Below are 27,700 nucleotides of genomic sequence, written 5' to 3'. Positions count from 1 at the left end.
GTCAGGCCAGGGTGTGACATGGGTTAATTATGTGGTGTGTTTTTGTCTTGTTTTTTTTTTGTAGGTCTTGGGATTGTGGTATAGTGGGGTTATCTAGAAAAGTCTATGGTTGCCTGAAGTGGTTCTCAATCAGAGGCAGGTGTTTATCGTTGTCTCTGATTGGGAACCATATTTAGGCAGCCATATTCTTTGAGTGTTTCGTGGGTGATTGTTCCTGTCTCTGTGTTTGTTTGCACCAAATAAGGCTGTTTAGGTTTTCACATTACGTTTATTGTTTTTGTATTATTCGTGTTTATCTTTGATTAAAGATGTATCGAATTAACCACGCTGCATTTTGGTCCTCCTCTCCTTCATCGGAAGAAAACCATAATAAATACTTGCAATCAGACTTCCAGTATATATTTAAAAGTAATCAGGTTAATTACAGTTGTCAAGGAGAAAATATAGGGAGGCTTCAATGTAAAAAGATACTCACTAATCTAAGTCTATAAGCCTAGAAAATACCATAATGACATAGAAAATGTATGTCAGCAGATTGGTTAACAATTGCTCCCATAAGTAAGAATATTTCCAACTTTTTCCTTCCCAGGGCAGATCCAGATGTCAATAATTACCCTAATGTAATTACCATCACTCTGCTTGGCCAAAACAATGATACAAAATAATAAAAACATCAAACACTCTCAGAACTAAATCAACACAACTCAATCTAAATGACAGGAGTGCACATCTGTGTTGCTCCTGCTTTGAATCAACCGCTGTCCGGCAACAGAGTAACATAGTTATCAGTCAGTCCTTGCACCCATAGATCCATCTATGAATTTGGGTTACATTTCTCCAGCCCCATTCCTCAACCATTTATCAAAAAGTGGCACAGTGATCAGTTTGTTTCTATTGGAATTTGCCACTTTAATGAATAGGTAAATATATTTCAAGTTATCCATTTACACAAATAAATCAATACAATAGCTAAGCCCATTAAAACACCCAGGAAGAAGGGCCCAAGCAAAATGGGAGTGGATCTGGAGTAACTCAAAGGCGCAACTGCACATACAATACTGTTTAGAATATTAGACAATAGGCTCCCTCCTTCCCCACTCTCATTCTTCCAGTGCACTCCAGCCTTCACTTTGAAAGAGAAATCTCTCGAACGAATAGCACATGCACTACGGCTGCCAATAAAACCACTCCCTTGATTGCAACAAAGTAAGAATCAATTATTTAAAATGGTAAGAAACACCAGAATTAACAAAGTGCTCAGCATATAAACGGAACCAGTCAAACCCTGTCCTTTACAAAAAATGGAATCTATGCAGAAGTCATCAATTGCGAAAGGCTCATCAGATGTAGAAGCTGGAAGGAATAGAGACAGAGGTTTGATACAGAGATGCAGCATAATATGAAAATATGAATAACAATGTAACAATTTGGCAATTATTATTTTAATATAACATTGGTTTCAGTCAGTTACAATCCAGTAAGAGAGAATTGAGAAGTGGATTGAAATCAGCTATTTATTGGGTGTAATGTAAACTCACCTGGTGTTGTTGAAGGGCCATCAGTTGTTGAAGTGGTCGCTGGAATATATAGACAGAGAGGTTGGAAACTTAGCACAAGCACTTCCTGTAAAGTCCTGTAGCCCCCAAAATATGAGATTTGGACTCTTTTATAAACACTCAAAGCCCCACCCGCCTTCGATCCTGCTGATTCGATTGTATGGAGCAGTACAGCTGTTTAAACTCCAATCACCTGCTCCCCTTTCTCTCCCTGAATGTTGACCAATTCCACTGACTACTTCACTAAACTCTTTGCAGTCCATAAGTCATTCATTTTCAATGGAGGCAGATCACCTTGATTTGTCCCACTCTTGTGTGTTTTCCGTTGTACCTTGCTGCAACCACCAGTTAGTTGATTTAAAATGTATTTTGTGACATTTTAAGAGTATCAACTCGACAGCAACAATAATTCAGGAGGGCCGAGGTAAACTATTGTTTGCTAATTCTAGAATTCACACAATAATGTTTTTGCATGGAGCACAAGCCACCAGCACAACTCAACATTCCAGATAGTGCCAAGGAAGCCCAAAACGTGTCTTCTGCAGAGGACAGGACAAAGCCATAATAATACTTGATCAGTCATAGTGTAAAAACTATTGGTCGCCAAATCCGGAGAAATGACAGACAATGTAAAAAAAAAAGTTGGTAATTAAATCCATCTCGAAGGACCATGTAAAAACAATTGGTCCCTAAATACAATAAGGAAAAATACCAGAGTTTTGGTGCAGAAATGGGATAATAGTGCTATTTAACGTTATCAAGTGATGTTGCACACCAGATGATGTCAAAGTGTATCCTGGTGAACTTGTCTTTTTTAAAAATGTTTTAAACAGCCATCAAGTAGAAGTAGCTGTAGATATAATACTTTACAAATGTATTTCCAAATACATTCACGTAAACTACTTTTTAAAAACGTTGAATAATTATTTTGAAATGTATTTAAAGTAATTGAAATACATGAAATAGTATTTGAACCCAGGTTTGTTGAAAGTACCATTTGTCTGGAAGGCCCAGCGACCAGCGACATTGACATTGCTGGTGTAACTGAATGTTGTGTCGTTGCTTTGAAATGACCCCGGGATGGAGAAGTAGTGGATGGAGTTGACTGTGTCATAGCCAGCCTAGAAATACACATATCATAGATCGTTATTAGAATTTATTAAAAGCATCAGAGATAAAATACTATCCATACATAATTCACATCAGGAATGCAATTTATGCTCATGATAATGAATATAAACCCACATATTATTCTTCATGAAAATGTATAATATGCATTCATTCTTCTGACCTGAATATTTTGAGTTGTTGGTGCAATCTCCCCATAGTTCATCAGGATGAAGGAGGATTGGCCACCAGCAATCAGAACCACTTGGAAGGTGATTTCCTTATATTAAGGAAATTAGATACACATTTTAATACATACTGTAGCCCCCTGTGTCATGGACCAATCTTGCCCATTATACATCTTATATCATAACTTCACAGGCTTTTACTAATTGGCTTAAAAATAACTAAGCATCACTTTAGCTGACAATAGAAACAGAGTTACAACAAAAAGTCTTACTGTTCCAAAAGTGTTGTAGTAGGGAACCTTATCCCAGGTAGCAACGAAGACCCAATTAACAGAGAAGCCCAGATTTGGGAAGTACTGATTAATATCTTGTGTGGCCTGTTGAAGAACACTGCCACTGCTGTACTGCCGGTAAGAGATGGTACCATTCCGCCTGTTGTCCAAATCGGTCCAAAATGGAGCAATCAGATCTCTTGAGGAAAATGCAGGGAATCGGTATGGTGTGTAACTGGTAAATGCTGCATTGAAGGTCAGATGTCCATTGTGGTTCACCTGAAATGAAATTTCTTAATTGAAATGGAAATAAAGCCTGTATGGCAGTTTAGACACAACTGGTTACGCTTCATCATTTGTTTATTTGTAATGACAGATCTTTGGAGAAGATGGTTTTGCATCGCTTACAACACTGACAAGTGAAAGTCAATGAAAATCAGACAAAATGCGTGAATAAATAAAGTACATGCAACATATTGTATGGGACACTTTTAAATGTACTTTTAGAGGCCATTCAATACAATACTCATAATTAAAACAAAAGCAGTTTAGGTCAAAATAGATTAGACTAATAAAGGAAATAGAGGAAGTAACAGTGCAGGCAGATGGTAATGGAAATTGTACTGTAGAGGCACAAAATAGGCTAGAGAAAAAAACAAAAAGAAATGGAGGTACTTATTCAAGAATGATCAAGTGTAATGTATTACAAAAATAAAGTGAATTAGATGGAAAATTGTGAAAAATGCACAACATTTCTCTTGAATCTTTAACATAGAAATTCTACCGAAAATAATTTACAGAAACTTGTTACAAATGATGGAGTTATCCATGATTCAAATTATAATTTGAAAAATGAAGCAAAATATTTTAAGCATGTTTTCTTTTCAGTCTCCTCTATTTGCACTGAATGGTGTTAACTGTAATGATTTCTTTCCTAATAATAATAATAATTTAAAATTAACACATTTACAGAAAGGCCTGTGTGAATGCCAACTTACTTGAAGAGGAACTTTTTGAGGCAATAAAATATTTTCAGTCTTGAAAACATCAGGGCTTGACGGTATACCAGTAGAGGTACATCAGAACTTTTTTGATGTACTCAAATCCATTATTAGCATATTTTAATTACTTCTATACAAATGGTAGACGTTCAAGTTCTCAACAAGGTGTGATTTCATTACTACTAAAACAGGACCCAAGTGGTATAAAGATCCAGTCCATTTTAAAAACTGGAGGCCTCTAATGCTTCAATGTTGTGATGTGAAAATCCTGGCGAAATGCATAGCACATAGAATAAAACATGTTTTACCAGATATTGTTCATTGCTGATCAGACAGGATTTTTACATGGACCATATATTGGAGATAATATATGACAATTACTTGAAACAATTGAACATTATGAAACATAGAAGATACCAGGCTTGGTCTTCATAGCAGATTTTGAAAAGGCATTTGATAAAGTACGACTAGAATTTATATATAAATGCCTGGATTACTTTAATTTTGGTGAATCTCTTATACAATAGGTTAAAGCTATGTACAGCAACCCCAGGTGTAAAATAGTAAATAATGGTTACTTCTCAGAAAGTACTGAGCTTTTTAAGAGGAGTCAAACAAGGCTGTCCGTTGTCTCCATATCTATTTATTATGGCCTTTGAAATGCTAGCTATTAAAATTAGATCCAACAAGAACATCAAGGGGTTAGAAATCCAGGGGATAAAAACAAAAATGTCAATGTATGCTGATGACTCGTTTTTTTCTTAAGTCCGCAATCTGGATCCCTGCACAGTCTCATTTAATTTGATTTGGAATGCTAAGCCAGACAAATTAAACGTGCCTATTTATATAATGAATATGAGTTTGGGGGGCTAAAATGATTAAATATTAGCATTTGAAACCTTTCACTAAAAGCTTCACTAATACATAAATTATACTAAACCTAAAATGGTTCTCCAGTAGATTATTAAGAAAGGCTCAGCCTTTGTTCAAAAATTGCCTTTTTGCATGTATACAGATTGAAACTTCTAATTTCTGACAAATTGAAAATGAAATTTTGTTTAAAGTATTGCCCTTTCTTAAACAAGCCATACAAAACTGGTTACAATTTCAGTTTTATCCTCAAGACAAGCTATAACAAATATTACAACAAATATTATAGTTAAACTCAAATATACTGATTAATAAAAAAACATTCTTTATAGATTTTCTTTTAAATGGTATTATATTTATTAATGATATTATGAATAGAAATGGAGGAGTTATGTCACATATTTAGCTATTGAAAATATATGGGAATATCTGTTCAATCCAAACTTACAACCAAATGGATGCAGTACTACCACAAAAATGGAGGAGGCAAGTGGAAAAGGGAGACGGTAGGGAACTTGTTTGCCTGCCATATATTAAAGATACAAATTGTACTAGTTTATGAACTAGTACAAAAAAACTATACTTGATTCAACACTTAGAGTTTTTAAATGTAAGTTTTTATATATAATTCTTGCCACCAACAGAATGCTATATGTAGGGGGCATACAACAATCTCAGCTCTGTAAATTTTGCCTGCGAAGAGAGAGAATTAAGAGATCATTTACTCTGGTATTGCCCCCATGTAGCTTGTTTCTGGTCACAGGTTCAGGAATGGTTAAAAAAATCACAACATCCTCTTAAAATTAACCCTCCAAATAGCAGTGTTGGGCGATTTCGAAAGACATAGTTAGTCAATAAATAATATAATGATACTCGTAGGAAAGGTTTTCATCTTTAGCTCAGAATTTGTGGTTACTATATGATTAGAAAGGTTAAAAAAAGGATCTAAAACATCACAGGACAATTGATAAATATATGGCACATGGAAACCAAACAAGGGTGGTCTATGGTGATAGGTGGGATGGGCTGAGAGTGGCTGAGGGGTGGTCTATGGTGATAGGTGGGATGGGCTGAGAGTGGCTGATGGGTGGTCTATGGTGATAGATGGGATGGGCTGAGAGTGGCTGAGGGGTGGTCTATGGTGATAGGTGGGATGGGCTGAGAGTGACTGAGGGGTGGTCTATGGTGATAGGTGGGATGGGCTGAGAGTGGCTGAGGGGTGGTCTATGGTGATAGGTGGGATGGGCTGAGAGTGGCTGAGGGGTGGTCTATGGTGATAGGTGGGATGGGCTGAGAGTGGCTGAGGGGTGGTCTATGGTGATAGGTGGGATGGGCTGAGAGTGGCTGAGGGGTGGTCTATGGTGATAGGTGGGATGGGCTGAGAGTGGCTGAGGGGCGGGATTAAAGAGCTGAGGTCTATGGTGATAGGTGGGATGGGCTGAGAGTGGCTGAGGGTTGGGATTAAAGAGCTGAGGTCTGGGATTAAAGAGCTGAGGTCTATGGTGATAGGTGGGATGGGCTGAGAATGGCTGAGGGGTGGGATTAAAGAGCTGAGGTCTGGGATTAAAGAGCTGAGGTCTATGGTGATAGGTGGGATGGGCTGAGAATGGCTGAGGGGTGGGATTAAAGAGCTGAGGTCTATGGTGATAGGTGGGATGGGCTGAGAGTGTCTGAGGGGTGGGATTAAAGAGCTGAGGTCTATGGTGATAGGTGGGATGGGCTGAGAGTGGCTGAGGGGTGGGATTAAAGAGCTGAGGTCTATGGTGATAGGTGGGATTAAAGAGTTTATGTTTGATAATGTATTATTGTTATGTGATAAATACAGTGTGTACTAATAAATACAGTGTGTACTACTATCACTCCATAATGTATGTAATGTATGTACTATCCCAGAGAGGTTAAAAACATTTGTTTTTACGCACGTGTATCTGTTGATACGGTTTTCCAAAATAAACAAATGGCTGCTCCAGGGTTATAGGAGGGGAACTTCCATCATCGGATCGGGAGCTCACTGTGTCTCCAGCCCCAAATGGATAGAGTGGGCCTGAGATGAACAAAATGGTCCGTTAATAACATCATTACAATTAGGTCATACAGCGATTATCTAACTATCTGTCACGGCCAACTTTCTGCATTGTCATCCTCACCCCAACTATTTTGTTGTTGATTTGGGTTATGCCACACACTAAAGGGAGAATAAACTCTTGGGATTTTTCAGCAATTCAACCAAAGTAAGTTTAGGTCATGGCGGGACACAAGATGCTTGGGAATTGGTTTTTAATTTTGGAATATTGACAAGTGGCATTTGGAATGCAAGTGCACAATATTTAAATTCAAATTTTTCCCAAAACCACGTCAGACTGGAGGGATCACTATCAGACACATCACCAAGTGGCCATTCCATAAAGGGATTAGAGTCCAGGTGTTATTTTAATATAACATTGTTTTCAGTCAGTTACAATCCACTAAGAGAGAATTGAGAAGTGGATTGAAATCAGCTATTTATTGGGTGTAATGTAAACTCACCAGGGGTTGTTGAAGGGTCATCAGTTGTTGAAGTGTTCACTGGAGGATATAGACAGAGAGGTTGGAAATGTAGCACTTCCTGTAAAACCCCGTAGCCCCCAAAATACAGGATTTGGTCTCTTTTATAAACGCTTAAAGCCCCACTGATTTTAGATTGCGGCGGGACACGAGATGCTCGAGAATGGGTCTTGAATTTTTGAATATGAACACGTGGCAGCTGGGATGTAAATCATATTGTCTGACTTCTCATTTTGCCCAAGCAATTCAGCCAAAGTGAGTTTAGGTCATGGCGGGACACAAGATGCTTCGGAATTGGTTTTTCATTTTGGAATATTGACAAGTGGCAGTTGGAATGCAAGTGCACAATATTTCAATTCTCATTTTGCCCAAAACCATGTCAGACTGGAGGGATCACTATCAGACACATCACCAAGTGGCCATTCCATAATGGGCTTAGGGTCCAAGTGTTCTTTCAACATAAGATTGTCAACCAGTTGTTTTATGTAAACGATGCCGAGTCTCCAAGGCACTGTGTAATGGACAGGGCTGTCTCACTGTCTGGAGGCTACGATTGGATAGAGCACAATCAGTGCATCTGTTTAATCTACTGTTAGTGGGCAAGTGGACATTATTGTAATCCAAACCAAACCCTCATGTAAATCGTGATGCACAGTGATTGGCCACCCATCCAGTAGCAATCCCGCGTCACAACTATAACTTTATTGATCAAATCCCAGCTCTTTCATGACAACCCCACTAATATATAATATTTGTTATATAACATAACATATCATTAAGATGAGAGACGGTTTCAGTCAGTTACAATCCACTAAGAGAGAATTGAGAAGTGGATTGAAATCAGCTATTTATTGGGTGTAATGTAAACTCACCTGGTGTTGTTGAAGGGCCATCAGTTGTTGAAGTGGTCGCTGGAATATATAGACAGAGAGGTTGGAAACTTAGCACAAGCACTTCCTGTAAAGTCCTGTAGCCCCCAAAATATGAGATTTGGACTCTTTTATAAACACTCAAAGCCCCACCCGCCTTCGATCCTGCTGATTCGATTGTATGGAGCAGTACAGCTGTTTAAACTCCAATCACCTGCTCCCCTTTCTCTCCCTGAATGTTGACCAATTCCACTGACTACTTCACTAAACTCTTTGCAGTCCATAAGTCATTCATTTTCAATGGAGGCAGATCACCTTGATTTGTCCCACTCTTGTGTGTTTTCCGTTGTACCTTGCTGCAACCACCAGTTAGTTGATTTAAAATGTATTTTGTGACATTTTAAGAGTATCAACTCGACAGCAACAATAATTCAGGAGGGCCGAGGTAAACTATTGTTTGCTAATTCTAGAATTCACACAATAATGTTTTTGCATGGAGCACAAGCCACCAGCACAACTCAACATTCCAGATAGTGCCAAGGAAGCCCAAAACGTGTCTTCTGCAGAGGACAGGACAAAGCCATAATAATACTTGATCAGTCATAGTGTAAAAACTATTGGTCGCCAAATCCGGAGAAATGACAGACAATGTAAAAAAAAGTTGGTAATTAAATCCATCTCGAAGGACCATGTAAAAACAATTGGTCCCTAAATACAATAAGGAAAAATACCAGAGTTTTGGTGCAGAAATGGGATAATAGTGCTATTTAACGTTATCAAGTGATGTTGCACACCAGATGATGTCAAAGTGTATCCTGGTGAACTTGTCTTTTTTTAAAAATGTTTTAAACAGCCATCAAGTAGAAGTAGCTGTAGATATAATACTTTACAAATGTATTTCCAAATACATTCACGTAAACTACTTTTTAAAAACGTTGAATAATTATTTTGAAATGTATTTAAAGTAATTGAAATACATGAAATAGTATTTGAACCCAGGTTTGTTGAAAGTACCATTTGTCTGGAAGGCCCAGCGACCAGCGACATTGACATTGCTGGTGTAACTGAATGTTGTGTCGTTGCTTTGAAATGACCCCGGGATGGAGAAGTAGTGGATGGAGTTGACTGTGTCATAGCCAGCCTAGAAATACACATATCATAGATCGTTATTAGAATTTATTAAAAGCATCAGAGATAAAATACTATCCATACATAATTCACATCAGGAATGCAATTTATGCTCATGATAATGAATATAAACCCACATATTATTCTTCATGAAAATGTATAATATGCATTCATTCTTCTGACCTGAATATTTTGAGTTGTTGGTGCAATCTCCCCATAGTTCATCAGGATGAAGGAGGATTGGCCACCAGCAATCAGAACCACTTGGAAGGTGATTTCCTTATATTAAGGAAATTAGATACACATTTTAATACATACTGTAGCCCCCTGTGTCATGGACCAATCTTGCCCATTATACATCTTATATCATAACTTCACAGGCTTTTACTAATTGGCTTAAAAATAACTAAGCATCACTTTAGCTGACAATAGAAACAGAGTTACAACAAAAAGTCTTACTGTTCCAAAAGTGTTGTAGTAGGGAACCTTATCCCAGGTAGCAACGAAGACCCAATTAACAGAGAAGCCCAGATTTGGGAAGTACTGATTAATATCTTGTGTGGCCTGTTGAAGAACACTGCCACTGCTGTACTGCCGGTAAGAGATGGTACCATTCCGCCTGTTGTCCAAATCGGTCCAAAATGGAGCAATCAGATCTCTTGAGGAAAATGCAGGGAATCGGTATGGTGTGTAACTGGTAAATGCTGCATTGAAGGTCAGATGTCCATTGTGGTTCACCTGAAATGAAATTTCTTAATTGAAATGGAAATAAAGCCTGTATGGCAGTTTAGACACAACTGGTTACGCTTCATCATTTGTTTATTTGTAATGACAGATCTTTGGAGAAGATGGTTTTGCATCGCTTACAACACTGACAAGTGAAAGTCAATGAAAATCAGACAAAATGCGTGAATAAATAAAGTACATGCAACATATTGTATGGGACACTTTTAAATGTACTTTTAGAGGCCATTCAATACAATACTCATAATTAAAACAAAAGCAGTTTAGGTCAAAATAGATTAGACTAATAAAGGAAATAGAGGAAGTAACAGTGCAGGCAGATGGTAATGGAAATTGTACTGTAGAGGCACAAAATAGGCTAGAGAAAAAAACAAAAAGAAATGGAGGTACTTATTCAAGAATGATCAAGTGTAATGTATTACAAAAATAAAGTGAATTAGATGGAAAATTGTGAAAAATGCACAACATTTCTCTTGAATCTTTAACATAGAAATTCTACCGAAAATAATTTACAGAAACTTGTTACAAATGATGGAGTTATCCATGATTCAAATTATAATTTGAAAAATGAAGCAAAATATTTTAAGCATGTTTTCTTTTCAGTCTCCTCTATTTGCACTGAATGGTGTTAACTGTAATGATTTCTTTCCTAATAATAATAATAATTTAAAATTAACACATTTACAGAAAGGCCTGTGTGAATGCCAACTTACTTGAAGAGGAACTTTTGAGGCAATAAAATATTTTCAGTCTTGAAAACATCAGGGCTTGACGGTATACCAGTAGAGGTACATCAGAACTTTTTTTGATGTACTCAAATATCCATTATTAGCATATTTTAATTACTTCTATACAAATGGTAGACGTTCAAGTTCTCAACAAGGTGTGATTTCATTACTACTAAAACAGGACCCAAGTGGTATAAAGATCCAGTCCATTTTAAAAACTGGAGGCCTCTAATGCTTCAATGTTGTGATGTGAAAATCCTGGCGAAATGCATAGCACATAGAATAAAACATGTTTTACCAGATATTGTTCATTGCTGATCAGACAGGATTTTTACATGGACCATATATTGGAGATAATATATGACAATTACTTGAAACAATTGAACATTATGAAACATAGAAGATACCAGGCTTGGTCTTCATAGCAGATTTTGAAAAGGCATTTGATAAAGTACGACTAGAATTTATATATAAATGCCTGGATTACTTTAATTTTGGTGAATCTCTTATACAATAGGTTAAAGCTATGTACAGCAACCCCAGGTGTAAAATAGTAAATAATGGTTACTTCTCAGAAAGTACTGAGCTTTTAAGAGGAGTCAAACAAGGCTGTCCGTTGTCTCCATATCTATTTATTATGGCCTTTGAAATGCTAGCTATTAAAATTAGATCCAACAAGAACATCAAGGGGTTAGAAATCCAGGGGATAAAAACAAAAATGTCAATGTATGCTGATGACTCGTTTTTCTTAAGTCCGCAATCTGGATCCCTGCACAGTCTCATTTAATTTGATTTGGAATGCTAAGCCAGACAAATTAAACGTGCCTATTTATATAATGAATATGAGTTTGGGGGCTAAAATGATTAAATATTAGCATTTGAAACCTTTCACTAAAAGCTTCACTAATACATAAATTATACTAAACCTAAAATGGTTCTCCAGTAGATTATTAAGAAAGGCTCAGCCTTTGTTCAAAAATTGCCTTTTGCATGTATACAGATTGAAACTTCTAATTTCTGACAAATTGAAAATGAAATTTTGTTTAAAGTATTGCCCTTTCTTAAACAAGCCATACAAAACTGGTTACAATTTCAGTTTTATCCTCAAGACAAGCTATAACAAATATTACAACAAATATTATAGTTAAACTCAAATATACTGATTAATAAAAAAACATTCTTTATAGATTTTCTTTTAAATGGTATTATATTTATTAATGATATTATGAATAGAAATGGAGGAGTTATGTCACATATTTAGCTATTGAAAATATATGGGAATATCTGTTCAATCCAAACTTACAACCAAATGGATGCAGTACTACCACAAAAATGGAGGAGGCAAGTGGAAAAGGGAGACGGTAGGGAACTTGTTTGCCTGCCATATATTAAAGATACAAATTGTACTAGTTTATGAACTAGTACAAAAAAACTATACTTGATTCAACACTTAGAGTTTTTAAATGTAAGTTTTTATATATAATTCTTGCCACCAACAGAATGCTATATGTAGGGGGCATACAACAATCTCAGCTCTGTAAATTTTGCCTGCGAAGAGAGAGAATTAAGAGATCATTTACTCTGGTATTGCCCCCATGTAGCTTGTTTCTGGTCACAGGTTCAGGAATGGTTAAAAAAAAATCACAACATCCTCTTAAAATTAACCCTCCAAATAGCAGTGTTGGGCGATTTCGAAAGACATAGTTAGTCAATAAATAATATAATGATACTCGTAGGAAAGGTTTTCATCTTTAGCTCAGAATTTGTGGTTACTATATGATTAGAAAGGTTAAAAAAAGGATCTAAAACATCACAGGACAATTGATAAATATATGGCACATGGAAACCAAACAAGGGTGGTCTATGGTGATAGGTGGGATGGGCTGAGAGTGGCTGAGGGGTGGTCTATGGTGATAGGTGGGATGGGCTGAGAGTGGCTGATGGGTGGTCTATGGTGATAGATGGGATGGGCTGAGAGTGGCTGAGGGGTGGTCTATGGTGATAGGTGGGATGGGCTGAGAGTGACTGAGGGGTGGTCTATGGTGATAGGTGGGATGGGCTGAGAGTGGCTGAGGGGTGGTCTATGGTGATAGGTGGGATGGGCTGAGAGTGGCTGAGGGGTGGTCTATGGTGATAGGTGGGATGGGCTGAGAGTGGCTGAGGGGTGGTCTATGGTGATAGGTGGGATGGGCTGAGAGTGGCTGAGGGGTGGTCTATGGTGATAGGTGGGATGGGCTGAGAGTGGCTGAGGGGCGGGATTAAAGAGCTGAGGTCTATGGTGATAGGTGGGATGGGCTGAGAGTGGCTGAGGGTTGGGATTAAAGAGCTGAGGTCTGGGATTAAAGAGCTGAGGTCTATGGTGATAGGTGGGATGGGCTGAGAATGGCTGAGGGGTGGGATTAAAGAGCTGAGGTCTGGGATTAAAGAGCTGAGGTCTATGGTGATAGGTGGGATGGGCTGAGAATGGCTGAGGGGTGGGATTAAAGAGCTGAGGTCTATGGTGATAGGTGGGATGGGCTGAGAGTGTCTGAGGGGTGGGATTAAAGAGCTGAGGTCTATGGTGATAGGTGGGATGGGCTGAGAGTGGCTGAGGGGTGGGATTAAAGAGCTGAGGTCTATGGTGATAGGTGGGATTAAAGAGTTTATGTTTGATAATGTATTATTGTTATGTGATAAATACAGTGTGTACTAATAAATACAGTGTGTACTACTATCACTCCATAATGTATGTAATGTATGTACTATCCCAGAGAGGTTAAAAACATTTGTTTTTACGCACGTGTATCTGTTGATACGGTTTTCCAAAATAAACAAATGGCTGCTCCAGGGTTATAGGAGGGGAACTTCCATCATCGGATCGGGAGCTCACTGTGTCTCCAGCCCCAAATGGATAGAGTGGGCCTGAGATGAACAAAATGGTCCGTTAATAACATCATTACAATTAGGTCATACAGCGATTATCTAACTATCTGTCACGGCCAACTTTCTGCATTGTCATCCTCACCCCAACTATTTTGTTGTTGATTTGGGTTATGCCACACACTAAAGGGAGAATAAACTCTTGGGATTTTTCAGCAATTCAACCAAAGTAAGTTTAGGTCATGGCGGGACACAAGATGCTTGGGAATTGGTTTTTAATTTTGGAATATTGACAAGTGGCAGTTGGAATGCAAGTGCAAGTGCCAATATTTCAATTCTCATTTTGCCCAAAACCATGTCAATATTTAAATTCAAATTTTTCCCAAAACCACGTCAGACTGGAGGGATCACTATCAGACACATCACCAAGTGGCCATTCCATAAAGGGATTAGAGTCCAGGTGTTATTTTAATATAACATTGTTTTCAGTCAGTTACAATCCACTAAGAGAGAATTGAGAAGTGGATTGAAATCAGCTATTTATTGGGTGTAATGTAAACTCACCAGGGGTTGTTGAAGGGTCATCAGTTGTTGAAGTGTTCACTGGAGGATATAGACAGAGAGGTTGGAAATGTAGCACTTCCTGTAAAACCCCGTAGCCCCCAAAATACAGGATTTGGTCTCTTTTATAAACGCTTAAAGCCCCACTGATTTTAGATTGCGGCGGGACACGAGATGCTCGAGAATGGGTCTTGAATTTTTGAATATGAACACGTGGCAGCTGGGATGTAAATCATATTGTCTGACTTCTCATTTTGCCCAAGCAATTCAGCCAAAGTGAGTTTAGGTCATGGCGGGACACAAGATGCTTCGGAATTGGTTTTTCATTTTGGAATATTGACAAGTGGCAGTTGGAATGCAAGTGCACAATATTTCAATTCTCATTTTGCCCAAAACCATGTCAGACTGGAGGGATCACTATCAGACACATCACCAAGTGGCCATTCCATAATGGGCTTAGGGTCCAAGTGTTCTTTCAACATAAGATTGTCAACCAGTTGTTTTATGTAAACGATGCCGAGTCTCCAAGGCACTGTGTAATGGACAGGGCTGTCTCACTGTCTGGAGGCTACGATTGGATAGAGCACAATCAGTGCATCTGTTTAATCTACTGTTAGTGGGCAAGTGGACATTATTGTAATCCAAACCAAACCCTCATGTAAATCGTGATGCACAGTGATTGGCCACCCATCCAGTAGCAATCCCGCGTCACAACTATAACTTTATTGATCAAATCCCAGCTCTTTCATGACAACCCCACTAATATATAATATTTGTTATATAACATAACATATCATTAAGATGAGAGACGGTTTCAGTCAGTTACAATCCACTAAGAGAGAATTGAGAAGTGGATTGAAATCAGCTATTTATTGGGTGTAATGTAAACTCACCTGGTGTTGTTGAAGGGCCATCAGTTGTTGAAGTGGTCGCTGGAATATATAGACAGAGAGGTTGGAAACTTAGCACAAGCACTTCCTGTAAAGTCCTGTAGCCCCCAAAATATGAGATTTGGACTCTTTTATAAACACTCAAAGCCCCACCCGCCTTCGATCCTGCTGATTCGATTGTATGGAGCAGTACAGCTGTTTAAACTCCAATCACCTGCTCCCCTTTCTCTCCCTGAATGTTGACCAATTCCACTGACTACTTCACTAAACTCTTTGCAGTCCATAAGTCATTCATTTTCAATGGAGGCAGATCACCTTGATTTGTCCCACTCTTGTGTGTTTTCCGTTGTACCTTGCTGCAACCACCAGTTAGTTGATTTAAAATGTATTTTGTGACATTTTAAGAGTATCAACTCGACAGCAACAATAATTCAGGAGGGCCGAGGTAAACTATTGTTTGCTAATTCTAGAATTCACACAATAATGTTTTTGCATGGAGCACAAGCCACCAGCACAACTCAACATTCCAGATAGTGCCAAGGAAGCCCAAAACGTGTCTTCTGCAGAGGACAGGACAAAGCCATAATAATACTTGATCAGTCATAGTGTAAAAACTATTGGTCGCCAAATCCGGAGAAATGACAGACAATGTAAAAAAAAAAGTTGGTAATTAAATCCATCTCGAAGGACCATGTAAAAACAATTGGTCCCTAAATACAATAAGGAAAAATACCAGAGTTTTGGTGCAGAAATGGGATAATAGTGCTATTTAACGTTATCAAGTGATGTTGCACACCAGATGATGTCAAAGTGTATCCTGGTGAACTTGTCTTTTTTAAAAATGTTTTAAACAGCCATCAAGTAGAAGTAGCTGTAGATATAATACTTTACAAATGTATTTCCAAATACATTCACGTAAACTACTTTTTAAAAACGTTGAATAATTATTTTGAAATGTATTTAAAGTAATTGAAATACATGAAATAGTATTTGAACCCAGGTTTGTTGAAAGTACCATTTGTCTGGAAGGCCCAGCGACCAGCGACATTGACATTGCTGGTGTAACTGAATGTTGTGTCGTTGCTTTGAAATGACCCCGGGATGGAGAAGTAGTGGATGGAGTTGACTGTGTCATAGCCAGCCTAGAAATACACATATCATAGATCGTTATTAGAATTTATTAAAAGCATCAGAGATAAAATACTATCCATACATAATTCACATCAGGAATGCAATTTATGCTCATGATAATGAATATAAACCCACATATTATTCTTCATGAAAATGTATAATATGCATTCATTCTTCTGACCTGAATATTTTGAGTTGTTGGTGCAATCTCCCCATAGTTCATCAGGATGAAGGAGGATTGGCCACCAGCAATCAGAACCACTTGGAAGGTGATTTCCTTATATTAAGGAAATTAGATACACATTTTAATACATACTGTAGCCCCCTGTGTCATGGACCAATCTTGCCCATTATACATCTTATATCATAACTTCACAGGCTTTTACTAATTGGCTTAAAAATAACTAAGCATCACTTTAGCTGACAATAGAAACAGAGTTACAACAAAAAGTCTTACTGTTCCAAAAGTGTTGTAGTAGGGAACCTTATCCCAGGTAGCAACGAAGACCCAATTAACAGAGAAGCCCAGATTTGGGAAGTACTGATTAATATCTTGTGTGGCCTGTTGAAGAACACTGCCACTGCTGTACTGCCGGTAAGAGATGGTACCATTCCGCCTGTTGTCCAAATCGGTCCAAAATGGAGCAATCAGATCTCTTGAGGAAAATGCAGGGAATCGGTATGGTGTGTAACTGGTAAATGCTGCATTGAAGGTCAGATGTCCATTGTGGTTCACCTGAAATGAAATTTCTTAATTGAAATGGAAATAAAGCCTGTATGGCAGTTTAGACACAACTGGTTACGCTTCATCATTTGTTTATTTGTAATGACAGATCTTTGGAGAAGATGGTTTTGCATCGCTTACAACACTGACAAGTGAAAGTCAATGAAAATCAGACAAAATGCGTGAATAAATAAAGTACATGCAACATATTGTATGGGACACTTTTAAATGTACTTTTAGAGGCCATTCAATACAATACTCATAATTAAAACAAAAGCAGTTTAGGTCAAAATAGATTAGACTAATAAAGGAAATAGAGGAAGTAACAGTGCAGGCAGATGGTAATGGAAATTGTACTGTAGAGGCACAAAATAGGCTAGAGAAAAAAACAAAAAGAAATGGAGGTACTTATTCAAGAATGATCAAGTGTAATGTATTACAAAAATAAAGTGAATTAGATGGAAAATTGTGAAAAATGCACAACATTTCTCTTGAATCTTTAACATAGAAATTCTACCGAAAATAATTTACAGAAACTTGTTACAAATGATGGAGTTATCCATGATTCAAATTATAATTTGAAAAATGAAGCAAAATATTTTAAGCATGTTTTCTTTTCAGTCTCCTCTATTTGCACTGAATGGTGTTAACTGTAATGATTTCTTTCCTAATAATAATAATAATTTAAAATTAACACATTTACAGAAAGACCTGTGTGAATGCCAACTTACTTGAAGAGGAACTTTTTGAGGCAATAAAATATTTTCAGTCTTGAAAACATCAGGGCTTGACGGTATACCAGTAGAGGTACATCAGAACTTTTTTTGATGTACTCAAATATCCATTATTAGCATATTTTAATTACTTCTATACAAATGGTAGACGTTCAAGTTCTCAACAAGGTGTGATTTCATTACTACTAAAACAGGACCCAAGTGGTATAAAGATCCAGTCCATTTTAAAAACTGGAGGCCTCTAATGCTTCAATGTTGTGATGTGAAAATCCTGGCGAAATGCATAGCACATAGAATAAAACATGTTTTACCAGATATTGTTCATTGCTGATCAGACAGGATTTTTACATGGACCATATATTGGAGATAATATATGACAATTACTTGAAACAATTGAACATTATGAAACATAGAAGATACCAGGCTTGGTCTTCATAGCAGATTTTGAAAAGGCATTTGATAAAGTACGACTAGAATTTATATATAAATGCCTGGATTACTTTAATTTTGGTGAATCTCTTATACAATAGGTTAAAGCTATGTACAGCAACCCCAGGTGTAAAATAGTAAATAATGGTTACTTCTCAGAAAGTACTGAGCTTTTAAGAGGAGTCAAACAAGGCTGTCCGTTGTCTCCATATCTATTTATTATGGCCTTTGAAATGCTAGCTATTAAAATTAGATCCAACAAGAACATCAAGGGGTTAGAAATCCAGGGGATAAAAACAAAAATGTCAATGTATGCTGATGACTCGTTTTTTCTTAAGTCCGCAATCTGGATCCCTGCACAGTCTCATTTAATTTGATTTGGAATGCTAAGCCAGACAAATTAAACGTGCCTATTTATATAATGAATATGAGTTTGGGGGGCTAAAATGATTAAATATTAGCATTTGAAACCTTTCACTAAAAGCTTCACTAATACATAAATTATACTAAACCTAAAATGGTTCTCCAGTAGATTATTAAGAAAGGCTCAGCCTTTGTTCAAAAATTGCCTTTTTGCATGTATACAGATTGAAACTTCTAATTTCTGACAAATTGAAAATGAAATTTTGTTTAAAGTATTGCCCTTTCTTAAACAAGCCATACAAAACTGGTTACAATTTCAGTTTTATCCTCAAGACAAGCTATAACAAATATTACAACAAATATTATAGTTAAACTCAAATATACTGATTAATAAAAAAACATTCTTTATAGATTTTCTTTTAAATGGTATTATATTTATTAATGATATTATGAATAGAAATGGAGGAGTTATGTCACATATTTAGCTATTGAAAATATATGGGAATATCTGTTCAATCCAAACTTACAACCAAATGGATGCAGTACTACCACAAAAATGGAGGAGGCAAGTGGAAAAGGGAGACGGTAGGGAACTTGTTTGCCTGCCATATATTAAAGATACAAATTGTACTAGTTTATGAACTAGTACAAAAAAACTATACTTGATTCAACACTTAGAGTTTTTAAATGTAAGTTTTTATATATAATTCTTGCCACCAACAGAATGCTATATGTAGGGGGCATACAACAATCTCAGCTCTGTAAATTTTGCCTGCGAAGAGAGAGAATTAAGAGATCATTTACTCTGGTATTGCCCCCATGTAGCTTGTTTCTGGTCACAGGTTCAGGAATGGTTAAAAAAAAATCACAACATCCTCTTAAAATTAACCCTCCAAATAGCAGTGTTGGGCGATTTCGAAAGACATAGTTAGTCAATAAATAATATAATGATACTCGTAGGAAAGGTTTTCATCTTTAGCTCAGAATTTGTGGTTACTATATGATTAGAAAGGTTAAAAAAAGGATCTAAAACATCACAGGACAATTGATAAATATATGGCACATGGAAACCAAACAAGGGTGGTCTATGGTGATAGGTGGGATGGGCTGAGAGTGGCTGAGGGGTGGTCTATGGTGATAGGTGGGATGGGCTGAGAGTGGCTGATGGGTGGTCTATGGTGATAGATGGGATGGGCTGAGAGTGGCTGAGGGGTGGTCTATGGTGATAGGTGGGATGGGCTGAGAGTGACTGAGGGGTGGTCTATGGTGATAGGTGGGATGGGCTGAGAGTGGCTGAGGGGTGGTCTATGGTGATAGGTGGGATGGGCTGAGAGTGGCTGAGGGGTGGTCTATGGTGATAGGTGGGATGGGCTGAGAGTGGCTGAGGGGTGGTCTATGGTGATAGGTGGGATGGGCTGAGAGTGGCTGAGGGGTGGTCTATGGTGATAGGTGGGATGGGCTGAGAGTGGCTGAGGGGCGGGATTAAAGAGCTGAGGTCTATGGTGATAGGTGGGATGGGCTGAGAGTGGCTGAGGGTTGGGATTAAAGAGCTGAGGTCTGGGATTAAAGAGCTGAGGTCTATGGTGATAGGTGGGATGGGCTGAGAATGGCTGAGGGGTGGGATTAAAGAGCTGAGGTCTGGGATTAAAGAGCTGAGGTCTATGGTGATAGGTGGGATGGGCTGAGAATGGCTGAGGGGTGGGATTAAAGAGCTGAGGTCTATGGTGATAGGTGGGATGGGCTGAGAGTGTCTGAGGGGTGGGATTAAAGAGCTGAGGTCTATGGTGATAGGTGGGATGGGCTGAGAGTGGCTGAGGGGTGGGATTAAAGAGCTGAGGTCTATGGTGATAGGTGGGATTAAAGAGTTTATGTTTGATAATGTATTATTGTTATGTGATAAATACAGTGTGTACTAATAAATACAGTGTGTACTACTATCACTCCATAATGTATGTAATGTATGTACTATCCCAGAGAGGTTAAAAACATTTGTTTTTACGCACGTGTATCTGTTGATACGGTTTTCCAAAATAAACAAATGGCTGCTCCAGGGTTATAGGAGGGGAACTTCCATCATCGGATCGGGAGCTCACTGTGTCTCCAGCCCCAAATGGATAGAGTGGGCCTGAGATGAACAAAATGGTCCGTTAATAACATCATTACAATTAGGTCATACAGCGATTATCTAACTATCTGTCACGGCCAACTTTCTGCATTGTCATCCTCACCCCAACTATTTTGTTGTTGATTTGGGTTATGCCACACACTAAAGGGAGAATAAACTCTTGGGATTTTTCAGCAATTCAACCAAAGTAAGTTTAGGTCATGGCGGGACACAAGATGCTTGGGAATTGGTTTTTAATTTTGGAATATTGACAAGTGGCAGTTGGAATGCAAGTGCACAATATTTAAATTCAAATTTTTCCCAAAACCACGTCAGACTGGAGGGATCACTATCAGACACATCACCAAGTGGCCATTCCATAAAGGGATTAGAGTCCAGGTGTTATTTTAATATAACATTGTTTTCAGTCAGTTACAATCCACTAAGAGAGAATTGAGAAGTGGATTGAAATCAGCTATTTATTGGGTGTAATGTAAACTCACCAGGGGTTGTTGAAGGGTCATCAGTTGTTGAAGTGTTCACTGGAGGATATAGACAGAGAGGTTGGAAATGTAGCACTTCCTGTAAAACCCCGTAGCCCCCAAAATACAGGATTTGGTCTCTTTTATAAACGCTTAAAGCCCCACTGATTTTAGATTGCGGCGGGACACGAGATGCTCGAGAATGGGTCTTGAATTTTTGAATATGAACACGTGGCAGCTGGGATGTAAATCATATTGTCTGACTTCTCATTTTGCCCAAGCAATTCAGCCAAAGTGAGTTTAGGTCATGGCGGGACACAAGATGCTTCGGAATTGGTTTTTCATTTTGGAATATTGACAAGTGGCAGTTGGAATGCAAGTGCACAATATTTCAATTCTCATTTTGCCCAAAACCATGTCAGACTGGAGGGATCACTATCAGACACATCACCAAGTGGCCATTCCATAATGGGCTTAGGGTCCAAGTGTTCTTTCAACATAAGATTGTCAACCAGTTGTTTTATGTAAACGATGCCGAGTCTCCAAGGCACTGTGTAATGGACAGGGCTGTCTCACTGTCTGGAGGCTACGATTGGATAGAGCACAATCAGTGCATCTGTTTAATCTACTGTTAGTGGGCAAGTGGACATTATTGTAATCCAAACCAAACCCTCATGTAAATCGTGATGCACAGTGATTGGCCACCCATCCAGTAGCAATCCCGCGTCACAACTATAACTTTATTGATCAAATCCCAGCTCTTTCATGACAACCCCACTAATATATAATATTTGTTATATAACATAACATATCATTAAGATGAGAGACGGTTTCAGTCAGTTACAATCCACTAAGAGAGAATTGAGAAGTGGATTGAAATCAGCTATTTATTGGGTGTAATGTAAACTCACCAGGGGTTGTTGAAGGGCCATCAGTTGTTGAAGTGTTCACTGGAGGATATAGACAGAGAGGTTGGAAATGTAGCACTTCCTGTAAAACTCCCAAAATACAAGATTTGGTCTTTTATAAACGCTTAAAGCCCCACTGATTTTAGATTGCGGCGGAACACGACATGCTCGAGAATGGGTCTTGAATATGGACAAGTGGCAGCTGGGATGCAAGTGCATTTACTGCTTGTGAAGTTGCTAGCTAGCAAGTTAGCATAAACTAGCGCTAACTGGGCTAGTCATTGTCTAAATCAACTGTTCCCAAACTCAGTCCCCGGGACCCAAAGGGATGCACGTTTAGTTTTGTTCTCTAACAATACACAGCTGATTCAAATGATCAAAGCTTAATGATTAGATGATTATTTGAATTCAAATGATCAAAGCTTAATGATTAGATGATTATTTGAATCAGTTGTGTAGTGCAGGGGCAAAACCCAAAATATGCACCCCTTGGGGTCCTGGGGACCGAGTTTGGGAAACCCTGGTAACATCTTGTGGTCTAATGTGATTTACGGAGGGGGGGGGGAGGTCAGTTACCGCAGAGGGCTATTTACCCCCTAGTACCCTACCCTGCTGCAGCCACCGGTTGGTTTAAATGTAAGAGTAATGTGTTGCGTTGTCTCATGCTTCAACCACCAGTTGATTTAAAAAGTATTTTGTGACATTTCAAGAGTATCAACTCGACAGCAACAATAATTCATTACCGATCCATGAGGGCCGAGGTAAACTAGGGTTGACTTCCATAGATTCGCTTTGCTCTGATTTGATTCATTTTTTGCTAATTCTAGTATTCAGAAAATAATATTTTAGCAAGAGCACAAGCCACCAGCCCTCAACATTCTCAACATTCCAGAGAGTGCCAAAACCCAAAGCCCAAAACGTGTCTGCTGCAGAGGGACAAAGCCAGAAGAAACCTATTCAGTCATAGTGTAAAAAGTATTAGTCGCTAAATCCAAAAACATTGACATGATTGTAATCAAACCCAACCCTCATGTAAATCGTGATGCACAGTGATTGGTGGACCAGTCAGTGGCAAGCCCGCGTCACACCTACACATTTACTGATCAAATCCCAGCTCTTTCGTGACAACCCCACCTATATATAATATTTGTTATATAACATAACATCTCATTAAGATAAGAGACGGTTTCAGTCAGTTACAATCCAGTAAGAGAGAATTGAGAAGTGGATTGAAATCAGCTATTTATTGGGTGTAATGTAAACTCACCAGGGGTTGTTGAAGGGTCATCAGTTGTTGAAGTGTTCACTGGAGGATATAGACAGAGAGGTTGGAAATGTAGCACTTCCTGTAAAACCCCCGTAGCCCCCAAAATACGGGATTTGGTCTTTTATAAACGCTTAAAGTCCCAGTGATTTTAGATTGCGGCGGGACACAAGATGCTCAGGAATGGATCTTGAATTTTTGAATATGGACAAGTGGCAGCAGGAATATAAGTGAGTATTGTCTCAATTCTCATTTTTCCCAAAACCATGTCAGACTGGAGGGATCACTATCAGACACATCAGCAAGTGGCCATTCCATAATGGGCTTAGGGTCCAAGTGTTCTTTCAACATAAGATTGTCAACATGTCTTACAGTATATATACTGTATATAAAACAATATCTAAAGAAAGCCACACACTCTCTCACACACACTCCTATAGTATATGCAATACCACTTAAATGTAACTCAATTTGATCTTAAATGTAATCACTGTAATCCCCAAAAGTAACTATTTATCATGAAGGGGCATAAACAATAACTACTAATGCTGCACACTCCAAGAAATGTACAAATCTCACCTTTCTGGTAAAAAAAAATGGTAAATTGCTGCGGTGTAGTCACTTTTGAGGACACAAGCTCAAATACGCAGTACAAATATGATAAAAATATGAAAATATGAAATATTTGATAAAAACTGTAGTTCTGGGTTGCCTCCCTGACCAAGGTTCTTCTTGCACGGTTGCTCAGTTTGGTCAGCGCTAGGCAGAGTCTGAGTAGTTCCATATTTTGTGCTCAAGGAAACGTTCAACACTCTAGAAATTGTTTTATTGTCATGACTTCCGCTGAAGTGGGCTCCTCTCCTTGTTCGGGCGGCGTTCGGCGGTCGACGTCACCGGCTTTCTAGCCATCGCCGCTCCATTTTTCATTTATCCATTTGTTTTGTCTTGTTCCCTGCACACCTGGTTTTCATTCCCAGTCACACTACATTTATTTATTCCTCTGTTCCCCCTCATGTCTTTGTGTGAAATTGTTTGTTTGTTACATGTAGCTCGTATTAGTCTGTGTTTGGCCCGTGTGTTTTGGTTATTTTGTACCATTCGTGTACTTTGGGCGTATATTGCTATTTTCATTGGGTATGAATAAAGTGCGCCTGTTATCACCTATCTCTGCTCTCCTGCACCTGACTTACCTTCGACCAGTAGCGCACACCCTGACATTTATACCTTTCCCCAGATGACCTCCGAGATGAGGTGATCTACGGACAGTCCCTTGGCCTTCATGGTATAGTTTCTGCTCTGACATGCACTGTCAACTGTGGGACCTTATATAGACAGGTGTGTTTTATTTTTTTCCATCTTGTCCAAACAATTGAATTGGCCACAGGTTGACTCCAATAGAGTTGTAGTGACATTTCATGGATGATCAAAGGAAATTGGATGCCCCTGAACTCAATTTGGAGTGTCATAGCAAAGGGGTGTGAATACTTATGTAAATTTGACATTTCTGTATTTCATCTTCAAAAAATTAGCAAACAATTCGAAAAGCATGTTTTCATTTTATCATTATGGGGTATTGTGTGTAGATAGGTGAGCAAAAATGTATATTTAATCCATTTTAAATTCAGGCTGTAACACAAAGAATGTGTAACAAATCAAGAGGTATGAATACTTTCTGAAGCCACTGTATATTATACAGTATAAGCAATTCCAATGCAAGTCAATGGAGAGTGAGGCATGCTCCAGTATTCTCCCTATTCCCCCCCTCTCTCACAAGTACACAAGTACAAGTACACACAAGTGGAGGCTGCTGAGGGGAGGACGGCTCGGAATAATGGCTGGAACGGAGTCAATGGAATGACATGAAACACATGGAAACGATGTGTTTGATACCATTCCACTAATTCCGCTCCAGTCATTACCAAGAGCCTGTCCTCCCTAATTAAAGAGCCACCAGCCTCCTTTGGTAGACACATACCACAGACATCCATGCACACCTGCGCAAAATCTTCTAATTCACAGATCTTCTCGAGTGACATTGTCACAATAGAAGTTAAATAGAAGTTATTTTAGGATGCTTGTAGGCCAAGTTTTCACACCTGTAGTTTTCACACCAAGCATTCTTTCGGTAGAATAAGGAAGTCAAATCGATTCATCTGTGCTAGTTCAGGAACTACCACCTATGCCTCTAAGACTAAGTGATGTAATCTCTGCTTATTTCATGTTATGTAAGTATCTCATGACGGTTTCAGTTACAATTTAGTCCGAGTTGAAATAACTGATTGAAATCAGTTATTGGGTGTAATGTAAACTCACCAAAATCAGCAGTGGTCACCTTACCTTTTGAAACAATGGAGGGGGGTCAAGGTGAGCAAGCTTAAATTCACATGTAAAATACTAACACAATCATCATCATACAAGTGGATAAAGTACTTACTCGTTATCAACAAAAACAGCACAAAAAGCATCATTTGATTCCTCATTGTCACAAGCTCCTTGTCCATTCAAATCTAGAAGCAAAATGTTTCATATTTATCGTCATAACCATGAATATCATTATCCCTTTCTTCAAAACTGTCTTCATTCACATTTTACATGTTCTATTCTACAAACAGATGTGTTAGAACAGCTCACCTGTTTCTGCGCATTCACCCTTTCTTCTGTGTAGTTCTGTTGGGTTGGGACTATTGGTTCCTAGGTATAGTTTATACGTAGGTATGTTAAGAAGGTGGAATGTGGCCAACCCCCATAGCCAATGGCATACATGAATCACCCCAAGGACACTTACTGCAGGTTTTGGCACCAGGCTTATGTATTTTATATGTAAATCAAATGAATAAGGTGGAATAACAACAAATGGAATGCAATACATACGTTTCAATTATGAGATTACAAAACAATTAGACCTAGACCTAGGTAGCTAACTGGTTTCTTAGCTATATTCACCTTCAATATCTTAATCAGGACTTGATTTGCTGTAATAGTGTCACGCCCTGACCTGAGATATCTCTGTTTTCTTTATATTTTGGTTAGGTCAGGGTTTGACTAGGGTGGATACGCTAGTTTTTGTATTGTCTAGGAGTTTTGTATTGTCTAGTGGTTTTGTATTGTCTAGGGTTTTTGTATGTCTAGGGTTTTGTAGGTCTAGGTATTTGTATGTTTATGGTGGCCTGATATGGTTCCCAATCAGAGGCAGCTGTTTATTGTTGTCTCTGATTGGGGATCATATTTAGGTAGCCATTTCCCTTTGGTCTTTGTGGGTTCTTGTCTATGTGTAGTTGCCTGTCAGCACTCATTTGCATAGCTTCACGTGTCGTTTTGTTTAGTTTGTTCAGTGTTCATTCTTTTAAATAGAGAATGTACGCATACCACGCTGCGCCTTGGTCCGATTCATACGACGAACGTGACAAATAGAAAATAAAAGATTATTAGCTAGAGACAACCTAGTCCTATTTAATTTGCAAATCTCATGACATGGCTTGAGACCTGGCTATGAGGTATACTGTAGTAAAGTATCTATGGGTATTTTTTATTTAGCTGAGCCTGCTAGCTAGCTAAATTTAGCATTGGTATAGGTGCTAGGTGCACTAAAATTTTAGACTTAAATTTTTTCCCCCTGGTGTGTAGAGCACCCTATTGTTATTATATCCATTTTTTTATGTGATTTTGAGAGCGAAGCTAGAAAGAAATGGGGGAAATACGAATCCTGGCAAAACAAAACAGAGAAAGCGGAATTTGGGAGAACAAAACCTGAATTAGGCAACAACAAAAAAATCTAATAATAATTAAGGGCCCTACCAATGTTTTACTCTGTGCGTGACTGCACTTCAGAGTGTGTCATCCTGTAGCACAGAATTCTGGGGAAAGTTGAGGTCACGTCAAATATTGGCAGTGCACACAAGAAGTAAAGAGTTTAGGCCGTCCTTGAAATGTAATATAAATATACAGTTATAATATAATATACGCCATTTAGCAGATGCTTTTATCCAAAGCGACTTACAGTCATGCGTGCATTTATAACCAGTGTGAAACGGCTGGCTAGTTAGTTGTTTCCCTTGCTCTGTCGCTGCTTTTGTGGAGCTATAGGTAACAATGCTCTGTGGGTGACTGTTGTCGTGTTCAGAGGGTCCATCGTTCCAGCCCAGGTTGGGTCAAGGAGAGGGATGGAAGCAATACCTTTACACATACATTTGTACACATGGGTGGTCCCTGCAGTAATCTACCAACATGCATGACAAGGTTATAGC

At 38.4% G+C, this 27,700-nt stretch overlaps 1 protein-coding gene across 5 annotated transcripts; it reads right to left on the bottom strand.

Annotated features, from left to right (window-relative positions):
• Window positions 1-383: 383 nt before the first annotated feature.
• On the bottom strand, window positions 384-26,239 carry LOC112241690. 5 transcript variants are annotated; one of them, XM_042319032.1, is made up of 24 exons: window positions 26,088-26,239; window positions 25,891-25,963; window positions 25,770-25,793; window positions 23,460-23,498; window positions 22,196-22,234; window positions 21,306-21,344; window positions 20,702-20,823; window positions 16,906-17,184; window positions 16,630-16,725; window positions 16,333-16,459; window positions 15,321-15,359; window positions 14,431-14,469; window positions 13,787-13,908; window positions 9,995-10,273; window positions 9,719-9,814; window positions 9,422-9,548; window positions 8,411-8,449; window positions 7,521-7,559; window positions 6,917-7,038; window positions 3,124-3,402; window positions 2,848-2,943; window positions 2,551-2,677; window positions 1,539-1,577; window positions 384-1,353 (listed from the first exon to the last, which is right to left on the bottom strand). In XM_042319032.1, exons 2-24 carry the CDS (start codon window positions 25,955-25,957, stop codon window positions 1,214-1,216), a joined length of 2,415 nt encoding a protein of 804 aa, XP_042174966.1. In that variant the 5' UTR covers window positions 25,958-25,963; window positions 26,088-26,239; the 3' UTR covers window positions 384-1,213. The 5 variants fall into 5 exon arrangements, with proteins under 5 accessions (XP_042174966.1, XP_042174967.1, XP_042174968.1 ...); XM_042319033.1 differs by lacking the exon at window positions 8,411-8,449; XM_042319034.1 differs by lacking the exon at window positions 15,321-15,359.
• Between the last annotated feature and the right edge of the window lie 1,461 nt (window positions 26,240-27,700).

The sequence above is a fragment of the Oncorhynchus tshawytscha genome, unplaced genomic scaffold (genome assembly GCF_018296145.1).
Source record: "Oncorhynchus tshawytscha isolate Ot180627B unplaced genomic scaffold, Otsh_v2.0 Un_contig_57_pilon_pilon, whole genome shotgun sequence".
Taxonomy (NCBI): domain Eukaryota; kingdom Metazoa; phylum Chordata; class Actinopteri; order Salmoniformes; family Salmonidae; genus Oncorhynchus; species Oncorhynchus tshawytscha.
This window is presented reverse-complemented; position numbering and strand designations above follow the sequence as displayed.